Genomic DNA, 10,634 nt, shown 5'->3' with positions numbered 1-10,634 from the left:
TACATAAAAGTTGTCTTTGGGTATCAGTGGTAGGTAGCTGTAGGCTCTAAAGGGGAAAGAACAATGGAAAAACTAGGGGTCTGCACAGCAAGTGATCATAGGTTGTAAACTCACTGACCCAGAGCCTGGGCTGATGGCAGGGTTTTACATGGTGATCACTGTGCAGCAGTCCAGATCACCTTTCCAAAAAGAAGCTATACATTGACCTCCCTACTGTTTTCAGTCACGTTTCCCATTTCACTGGTAATGACAGTGTCTTGGACAAATACCATACTTGACACCAAGTTTATTTTGAAGAACAGATTCAGAACTCTCAGAGACACTCAACAGACATGTGTCAATAGTTCCCTTTATTTTTTACTTGACATTACAAAACATTAGGTATTATCTACACACAGATCCTGTGATACTTTTCTTCAAGCTGCTTATTATATAAAATACACACAAAAATGAATTCCCTGACACTCTTCTGCTTCAAGAGACCAATTCAATTTGTTTAGTAGGATGGGAGAGGACTGTTTGGCAATTTAATCTCCTCTCAGTTCCAAGAGAAACCCACCTTGATTGACTGGAATACATAAGCCCACTTCTAGGCCTTACCCTGCAAAAAGGGAATACAGACTCCCAAAGTCAAGGTTGTCTCATATCTGACCTTTAAAACAATAAAATACAGAGCTTAGCCAAGGAAATAGATGCATTTGGGTACTCAGGATCTAAAGTTTGGTGATGGGGAAGTGCATTGATGAAAGTTTAAATATCCAGAGATATTTCATTCAATAGAGAGCTATTTTAGGTCTGGGTATAAAGGGGTCATGTGGAAATACTGAGCTAAGTTTAAATGCAAAATTTAACTTTGATAGTGGCTTCTAGTGTCATCCAAATACCAAGGTGCCTGTCTGTCCCTACCTTCAGGTGTGAATTCTGGCTCAAGTAGAAGTGATCAGAATGGCACCTAGCTGATAAAAATATCCTTTAGTGTTCTCTTTCTTATTCATGGTGATATGCCGGGTGCAAACAGTACAGATTGAATGGACACTCATACACACCAGATGAGAGTCACAGGTTTCTGTTTATTTAGGAGGCTTGTTACTGTACCATGAGCAATGAAGAAGGAAGAAATTGATCTTGGAAGTGATGACTAGTATGTTAAGAGGCTGCACTGTGAAAATTTAGAGAGAAAGGAGGTGGACCCACGCAGGTTTTAAACAGAGAAACTTTGTTATTCATTTAAACATTTATTGATCACCTAATATTTGCAAGGCATGCCGTAAGACAGAGAGACCTATTAAATCACATCTCTAAGTGCTTACAATCCAGCTAAGATAGTTCAGGTATGCCAATTATAAGACAAAATTTAAGAGCATAATCTATAGTAGAAACACTGAAGGCAGACCCATACTGAAGACCTAGTTTCACCTTGTGTCATGTAGGGTATTTTACTTAATCTCTCTAAACTTCAGTGAGCACATCTGTAAAATTTAGACAACAAAAAGGCCCATTTCAAGTGTGAGGATTGGTTGTTGATCATGTCCTTGAGTGGAATGAAGTGGCTTGAATAAGAATTGTCTCCATAGGCTCATTATTTGAATGTTTTGTTCCTGATTGATGGAATGTTTAGAAAGCATTAGGAGGCGTGGCTTTGTTGGAGGTGTATACTGGGGGTGGGCTTTGAAGTTTCAAAAGCCCTTGCCAAGACCAGTGTGCCAAGGCCAGTCTGTCTGTCTCTCCCTATCTCTTGGCCTACTGCTTGTGGATCAGATGTAAGTTCTGCTCCAGTTCTGTGCCTGCCTGTCACCATGCTCCCACAATGATGGTCACAGACTCATCCCCTGGAACTATATGCAAGCCCTGCAAATGCTTTCTAAGTTGCCTTGGCCATCATGTCTCTGCACAGCAATAGAAAAACAACTAAGACACCTGGCTTCACCTTGTGTTCCCTAGACTATATGACTTAATCTCTCTAAACTTCAGTGTGCTCCTCTGTGAAATTCAGACAGCAAAAGGACCTTTTTCATAGATTTAGTGAGAGGATCAGTCAATCTAGCACTTTTACAATTCACCGCTGAGAGTTTACCCTAAGACAAGTGCTTAGTAAGTGCTACCACTACTACTAGTCTAGGAGGGTTAAATACTGGGGCACAAGAGAACAAGGTCTGGGTGCCAAAAAGCTTCAGAAAAACAAAGAGCTATAGAAATTTTTGGAGAAAATGGTATTCTCCCATAATTGTGACATTCTCCAACTGTAATAGCCTGCAGCTATTTAAAGTGCAGTGATAACAAGCCTATTCTCACTATGTCTGCAGATTCCTCTCCTAACATCTATTCTGTTGTCTGACAATCTCTCCAACTTTCTTGTGCAGTGCTTGGGATCACACTGCAGCTCTTCATGCATGCTAGACAGTAGTCTATCACTGAGCTATGCACAGCCTCTGTGCAAAATTTTGAATGTGGAGATTCATGGTTTAGTTTCTGTACTCCATGTTAGTTCTGTAGCATAGGAGGTACACCATTTACTCAGACCCTCGAGCAGAGGTCGGACAGAAGACAGAGCTAGCAGGACGAACAAATGCTGGATTTGTAGATGACACGGAAACCTTCCAAGCTTGAAGGAAAACCCATGGGTCTAGCTCATGCTTCCCCTTGCTCAGTCTATCCCTTGTTTGGCGTAACGCCTCTGATGCTGAATAACTGAGGACTTGGAGCTGAACTCTTTGCCGCACACACTGCACTCAAAGGGTTTCTCCCCCGTATGAACTCTCTGATGTCTGGTTAGCCGGCACCGCTGGCTGAAGGCTTTCCCACACTCGCTGCACTCATATGGCTTGTCTCCAGTGTGTATCTTCTGGTGCTGTGTAAGGGAAGAGCGGTCAAAGAAAGCTTTGCCACACTCGCTGCACTGATAACGGGGCTCCCCAGTGTGCACTTTTTGGTGTCTGTTTAGGGAGGTGACGCCATAGAATGCTTTCCCACAGTCATTGCATTCGTAAGGCTTCCTGCCAGTGTGGATCAGCAGGTGACGGGTGAGAATGCTCTTCTGGCTGAAGGCTTTCCCACACTGCTGGCATTCATAGGGACTCTCTCCAGTATGGATTCGCTGGTGGCGAGTAAGGGATGAGCGGTCAAAGAAGGCTTTGCCACAGTCATTGCATTTAAACGGCTTCTCCCCTGTGTGAATCCGCTGATGTACAGTTAGGGATGAACGGTCAAAGAAGGCCTTGCCACACGCACTACACTCATACGGGCTCTCTCCCGTGTGGAACATCAGATGTCTACTGAGACTGCTTCTGTGGCTGAAGGCCTTCCCACACTCAGGACAGTCATATGGTTTCTCTCCAGTGTGAGTCCTCTGGTGGCGGATGAGGGATGAATGGTCAAAGAAAGTCTTCCCACACTCACTACATTCCTGGTCTTGGTGTTTAGCGAGGGTTTTCTTGGATGGAGCTGACCTTTGCTGCAAGCTTTTATCCAAGGGAAGGGGCTTTTTGCAGGTCTTTGCTTTGGGGATTTCCTTCTCTGGTTCCAACCTACCTGTTAGTGTTTGGATTTCACGTTTAGGGCATAGAGAACTTTGCCTTCCATAGATTTCCCTCAGTGTGCCTTCTAAAGTATCTAGGGTCTCAGACTTAGTTTCCAAGTCTGCAACAAAGAGAAAACAGATGCAGTTTCTTCTCTGAACTAGGACACATAACAGAGGAGAGAAATGCTATGACAGACATAAAGGTAATGCTTAGTCACAGCACAGCTCAAGCCAAAGGCTTGGGAATAAGAGAAGAGGCAAGGAAGGAATTTGACAGCAGACTTCTTAGGATACCGGAAAATGGCCCTGGGAGTGGGGCCAATAGCTTATTAGGGTAGGCTGAGTAGAGAGGTGGGTGACCAATAAAAATATCAGAAGTGTACACAGGCAAGGTCACAGTTCTGAGAAACATGTTGGTGAATATAGATAAATAACACATAACCGTGTAGAAGGGGAAAGAGAACCAGTAATTGACAGGAAACGAACATGCAAACAGACAACCTGCATTTGAGCAAAGGTGACTCCTAACATTCCTGTGACCCAGACAACCAGACAGACAACCTGCATTTGAGCAAAGGTGATTCCTAACACTCCTCCGACCCAAACAACAGAAGCAAACACAATCCTGCCCATCCTGTTCAAACCTACTTACCTAAAGAGACACTCTCTGGCCATGCTTTTTCCTCAGATTCATGAAGATCCCGAGTCCAGGGCTCGCCCCTTCTCTTTAACTGAAGAATCACATCAGGTCGAGGAATGGGAAGGCCTGCTCATAGAGGAAAAGAAAGGCAGGTGGCTGCTGGGATGAAAATGTCTAACCATTCTGAAACTTAATCCTGGCCTCTAAGTCTAGACTCTTCCAGAAATGCAGAGCATGGACCAGAAAGCCTGAGGGAAGGTCAGGACTGGGGATCTTGAAAGGAACAAACGGCAGGCACCAGGGCAGTGCCCACAAGAGCCACCTCAGTCCACAGGCGGCTAATGAGAGCTTTCCATCGGCACTGGACACTGGACAGTGGACACTGACACTGGCAGGATAGAGGCCCTTGGCTCAAGAGGTAAGTATAAAAACAAACAAACAAACAAACAAACAAACAAAGGAATCATCTTGACAAAAAAAGCTGAAGGACTCAATTTTGCTTGCTCATATTCAGTATAATGCTTTTATTGAAACTTGTCAGTTGTATTTAACGTAGGAAAACTAGAGTTCTGTATAAGTAAAAAGAAAAACAATCACCTGCCATGCTCTCTATTAATTTTTCTTTCCTTCATTTACATGTGACTCTGTGAGGGGGCTGGTGACATGGATACACCAAGTCTGCTAAGCTGGGCTGGCTTCCTAGAATCCTCGTGGTAAAAGTAAAGAACCAATCCTAAGAGTTGTCCTTTGACCTTCACACATATGCTGTGGCCTATGTATGCCCCACCCCCAAATCAATAAAGAAAAGGCAATTAGCCGGGCGGTGGTGGCGCACGCCTTTAATCCCAGCACTTGGGAGGCAGAGACAGGTGGATTTCTGAGTTCGAGGCCAGCCTGGTCTACAGAGTGAGTTCCAAGACAGCCACGGCTACACAGAGAAACCCTGTCTCGAAAAACAAAACAAAAACAAACAAACAAAAAAAAAAAAAAGAAAAGGCAATTAAATGTTATAAGAACTTTAAAAAATTGGATAATGAAATACTGTTGACTTGTAAATTGAAGTTGTTTTAATGCAACAAATTTAAAATATTAATTTTAATTAGCACAGATTTTCTACAATTTTTTTTTTTTTTTAGGTTTTTCGAGACAGGGTTTCTCTGTGTAGCCCTGGCTGGCTTCGAACTCAGAAATTCACCTGCCTCTGCCTCCCAAGTGCTAAGGTTAAAGGCGTGCACCACCACTGCCCGGCATTGTACAATGTTTTAATGGCTATACAGTACTGTGGTAAATGTGCCCCTGTGAGGTGTATGAATTGGTAATCTTATTACATTCCTTGTATCATTCTCCAGAAGCAATCGTACCCATAACCATATAAACAAAGTTAGATCTCACGCCTGGAAACACCTGGGCTCCCCATGCACAGGGTTCTGTCCTGGGAAACAGGTGCTTTCTCCCTCCACTTGAGAAGCATCTGTCTGCCGTGTGCTGGTTCTCCTCTGACAGACTGGTCATTCTCATCCCTTCCTGGTACTTCTGGTCTCTAACCTCAGGGATTCCATACTGCCTAATATTTCACTCTCTAAAGCTCAGGGCCTTATTTTATAGTGCCATTTATGGGTACAATCTTTGATAAGATTGTTACTAAAAACAAATATCCAGAGGTCCTGAGTTCAAATCCCAGCAACCACATGGTGGCTCACAAACATCTGTAATGAGATCTGATGCCCTCTTCTGGTGTGTCTGAAGACAGCTACAGTGTATTCATATATAATAAATAAATAAATCTTTTTTAAAAAATCAAACATATCTCTAATAACTTTTCTCCTTTTCACAGGGGCACATCTTTGTAGCTTCCTCCTCTAGCTTCCATGAAAGGACCACTATCCCTCTCACCAAGATGACTCCTTGTTCTTCCAGGTGGAACTGAAGACATTACCTGTTGGCATACCAGGAGAAGACCTGGACTTATTGATGATTTTTCTTGCTGCCTCTGGAAAACCAGATCCACACATACAATACATACTCTGCCCTATCCTCTAGATTGCCTTCTATTTTGTAGAACAAGTTGCTGAACAAGGAGGCCTGTGGTTGCCCAATGCTGTTAACACCATCTGTCTAGGGCTGGGTTCACCAGCTATGCACCCAAAGGCATCTCCTTTGGCTCTTTTGTCAGGTGGCTCTGAACTCAGGTGGATAGTGATCTGCAGATCATGTGCCCCACACTCATTCATGAGACGTTCTGATTCCTCACAGGAAGCCTGCTCACCCAGTGAGATGATGCTTTCATAGTTCTCCAGCATCACGGCCTTGTAGAGTGCCCTCTGCACAGGTACCAAATGCTTCCACTCATCATCTGTGAAAGTCACCACCACATCTTCAAATGTCACCAATGCCTGAAAAGACAACCATACTCCCCCTTACAATCCTTTTCTTTCTTGTTGTCTGTTTTGTTTTTCTTGAGACAGGGTCTAACTCTGAGTGTTCTATAGCATGCAGCATATACTCCAGCCTAACCCAGCACTCTTTGATGTTTAGGGGCTGACCCTCAGTCCATAACTGGCTGCACCAAAGGGACAGCCAAGACAGAACCACTGATCCTACAGTCCTCCAAGTGACCTGTTCTGTCAGCTTTTGGAAGATCACAGAGCAACAGCTACAGGTGTTTTGTGCTTGGTGATAGGCCAGTAAGTAAGCACAGGCTCAAGGAAAGTCATCTTGCTTTGGACCTTTCATTGGGCTAGGAATGGAGGGTTATGAAGGAAGACACTCAGGATAAAGACAGTGACTACATTTTGGCAACTAATAACAGTCTTTCAGAAACAAAACAAGTTTGCCTCACCTGACATCTGGTAGGTGGAGACACAGCAGCCATTCCCTCCTATGCTGCTCTGGTAGGGAAGGACAAGAGTCCTAGTGAGGAAAAAATGTGGGGGAGAAAAGATATGAGAACGATAACTTCTGGGGTCCTGACCCACATAGCAAGGCCCCTCCAGATATCAGAGCAATGTAGCCAACTTCATCCCCATCACCTCACAAAGAGTAAACAAAACAAGGCCAAGAGCACTCCATGCTCATTCCAGTGTTACAACAAAAGCTATGGATATTAAAGCCACGGCACATTGTCTGCTTTACCATGATCTTCAGGGCAGAGTTGCATTCCCAGGAGTCAGAACACAGTGTGATCCATATGATATTTATATAGTCACATTTAGTATTGCCCTGAGCAAAAACCACGAGGAACTTTCGACACGACTATATGGATGAGACAAGTCCTGTAACCTCTTCAGAGTAGCATCCCATTTATAGCTCCAGCCAATGAAGCATCCATCTCCGACACTGTAAGACTCTTTACCTCACTTCCAGAACCAGAGTGATCATATCACAGCTGGGCAATGAGTGAGTAGCTGTTCCACCAGATACATCCTGGTCTGCTTTCCCTTGCTCTGATGAAACACTGACCAAAAGCAACTCAGGGAAGAGCAGGTTCATATGGCTCACAGATTACAGTACATTATCAAGGGATGCCTTGGCGGGAACCTGGAGGCAGAAACTGAAACAGAGACTCTGTAGGAACACTGCTTACTGGCTTGCTCAGCTACTTATACAGTCCAGGCCTACCTTCCCAGGGGTGACATTATCAATAGTGGGCTAGGCCTTCCTATATCAATTGGCAATTCAGAAGATGTCCCACAAACATGTTAACAGGCCGATGGAGGCAACTCAGTTGAGATTCTCTCTTCCCAAGTGTGCCTAAGTTTGTATTCAGTCAACAAAAACTATGACAGATGTGATCTGGTGTGAAAAGATGGCATCCTTTGTGAACATGAATTTTTAAATGTTGGGACAATATGTAGGAGATGAGTCAAAAAGCTATGAGGAGGTACTGAGTAGTCACAGGGACCAGAGGAGCAGAGTCCCCTGGAGGCAGAACCAATGGAAACGGCTCCATTAGCGCTGAAATACTGGTGCTCATGGGTGCTTCCAGATGAGATTAGTGAGCTCTGGTTGCAGCTTTACTTATTCTTGGATTTCCAGAAGACTCTTACCCTCTTTGACCTCCCTTTGCTTAAGTTAGCTAACTGGATCTCACTCTCTCACAATGAAAAGTCTAACTGAAGACTAGTGGGGTGTGGCGGCGCATGCTTGCAATCTCAGCACTGCCTTAGCCCAGACAGGAGGGTTGAGGAGAAATGCAGCAGGTTTCTTGGCACACCTGGGACCTACAGTTTAGATGTGAGGGAGGAGCAACATCATAGACAAGGGCCTCGAGTCTTGAATAAGCAAGAGGCAGATCTTTATCACATCATGAATTACTACTGAGCCGGGCGGTGGTGGCGCACGCCTTTAATCCCAGCACTTGGGAGGCAGAGGCAGGCGGATTTCTGAGTTCGAGAGTTCGAGGCCAGCATGGTCTACAGAGTGAGTTCCAGGACAGCTAGGGCTACACAGAGAAACCCTGTATCGAAAACAGCCTGGAGAAACCAGCCGAGGTCAAAGAACATGAAAAGGTGCTTTGAGCAAGGGCTATTTCAGCATAGTTGGGTCTTCATTAGATATGCACTTTAGGAAAATCATTGGGACGAGTAGCAATAGCCTTCAAACACAGACATTCTTAGATTGGTCAATTCTCTTCTAGAATTTATTCAATAAGTATGAGAGAATAGCCATAAAGCTTTTAATTAACCATCACCAACACACCATCTTTATTGAAGGTTGTCTGCCAGCCAGTTTCCTAAGCACATTACACGTACCATCTTGTTTAGTCTTTAAATAATGCAACTAAAATCTAGACTCTCCTAAGCATCTATGACAGAAAACTTGATTAAATAATTTATTGTCTAGAGGCTAGACATAGAGGAGCGCTATCAAACACCACCATAACTAGTATTGTTGAGTGCCTGCTCTCATGAGGCTCTATGCTGAGTACCTTTTACAAAGATAATTTAGTTCCATCTTCATACATCAATAAGAGAGGTACTGTTTCACAGCAATTAAGAGATTCAGGCTATGTAAAAGGCTGAGGTAGAATTGGGAAAAGTCTGCCTGGAAGCTTTTAATTCTGTTATAATTTACTTTCATTGAAAGATAGCCATATCGGAAAAAAAAAAAAGATAGCCATAAAGTTAAGCAGATCTTTACCTGCAACACATCTCAGCATTTTGGGAAGCTTGATTCGAACCACTGAAATTTCATGGAACACAGAAGTATGGTGACAATCACCTATAATGCTAGCACTTGGAAGGCTGAGGCTTACTGCCAGGTTAAACTACAAAATAAGATCGTATCTCAAATGTAAAACAAAACAAAAAACACCAGGGAAAAGGTCACTGGTAAACTGCCAACAACTTCAATGGAGTAATAAACAACTGGTCTGGTCATCACCGGGACTGCTAGACATCTGATGGTTACTGGTGGTTGGAACTAAGTTGTGCTAGTTCGACTTAATGGTGGTCAGAATGTCAACCGTAGAATTGTTTCCTAAAATTTTGTTTATGTTGACCTCATCTGAGACTTACAAAATATCCTGCTTGGTGGGTCTTAACCTGGTACTGTGGGTCTTGTCTGGCTGCAGTATAGTCCCTTCACCCTTATTTCCCACTATTCTTTAACAGTGCACTCCGGTCTGTATCATCTCAGAACTGCCTAAAGCCATTTGCAATTTCCTTTAGGGTTTTCTTCACCTCAAATCCGGTATCCTCCAGGAACACCCTATGCTCAAGCCAGGACGTTCCAGCGCAGGCTCAGGGCGAGGAGGAGCTGAAGGACGCATCGTGAAACGTTTTCTAGGGGACTGGGTGAGAATGGAGTGGATGCTCCAAGATTCGGGGTCGGTACCGTCCACATTCATGAAGCACCCATCATGGAAAGAAGGAACGAAAGGAAGACCGGGACCTCCAACTTGAAAGTACAGGATTTCTGACACACAGTGGACGTACCCTACAAGAACACTCGTAACGGTGCCGGTTCCCCACGGAACCGACAAACGCCAGACGAGAGGACTCTCCGTCCGCGGCTCTCGCGCAATCTGGTTCCGCTAGGTCACGCCCACTAGCCCTCCTCCAAGTTCCCAGAGTCCCCGTCTCTCCGCCACTTGGCTTCTCGAAGACCTAGACCCGCAACCCTCACCTTCGGCAAGAGTGCTGGGAACCTGCGAACACCTCACCGCCTCGGGTCGGGAAGGCAGTGCGCCTGCGCAAAGATCTTCGGCTTCTGCGCTCCAATCAATGTGTTGCCTTTGCGTGGACTACATTTCCCAGAAGTGCTGACAGCCGGCGCGCCGTAAGATGACGCGTAAAATCCTGCACAAGATTGCACTCCAGATCTGTGGTGCTGAAACGGATGGAACCAGGCTTTATGTGCTCTCCGAAACCTGGAGCCCGGCTGTCCAGAGAAGGCAGACCTGAGCCGTGCAGCTGTGGAGGAGGACCCTAAACAGCAAAAGTCCGATTTCAGTTCATTTGCCGACGTGCCTATCTT

At 44.7% G+C, this 10,634-nt stretch overlaps 1 protein-coding gene across 1 annotated transcript; it reads right to left on the bottom strand.

Annotated features, from left to right (window-relative positions):
- Positions 1-1,050: 1,050 nt before the first annotated feature.
- On the bottom strand, positions 1,051-10,327 carry Znf2 (zinc finger protein 2). The gene is made up of 5 exons (XM_028755493.1): positions 10,284-10,327; positions 6,997-7,067; positions 6,424-6,550; positions 4,170-4,283; positions 1,051-3,636 (listed from the first exon to the last, which is right to left on the bottom strand). Exons 2-5 carry the CDS (start codon positions 7,027-7,029, stop codon positions 2,645-2,647), a joined length of 1,266 nt encoding a protein of 421 aa, XP_028611326.1. The 5' UTR covers positions 7,030-7,067; positions 10,284-10,327; the 3' UTR covers positions 1,051-2,644.
- Positions 10,328-10,634: the final 307 nt, after the last annotated feature.

Source organism: Grammomys surdaster, unplaced genomic scaffold (assembly GCF_004785775.1).
Source record: "Grammomys surdaster isolate TR1022 unplaced genomic scaffold, NIH_TR_1.0 129, whole genome shotgun sequence".
Lineage (NCBI taxonomy): Eukaryota > Metazoa > Chordata > Mammalia > Rodentia > Muridae > Grammomys > Grammomys surdaster.
Note: the sequence above shows the minus strand (reverse complement) of the source record. Positions and strands in the feature narration are given on the sequence as shown.

What these genes read in the sequence shown, in the direction of transcription:
- Znf2 (XM_028755493.1), bottom strand. Translation starts at nt 7,029, where the DNA reads ATGGCTGCTGTGTCTCCACCTACCAGATGTCAG. An exon ending in TGAAAGCATCATCTCACTGG is followed by an intron (nt 4,284 to 6,423) that starts GTGAGCAGGCTT and finishes CTCTATGAGCAG; the next exon opens with GCCTTCCCATTCCTCGACCT. An exon ending in GCCAGAGAGTGTCTCTTTAG is followed by an intron (nt 3,637 to 4,169) that starts GTAAGTAGGTTT and finishes TCTTTGTTGCAG; the next exon opens with ACTTGGAAACTAAGTCTGAG.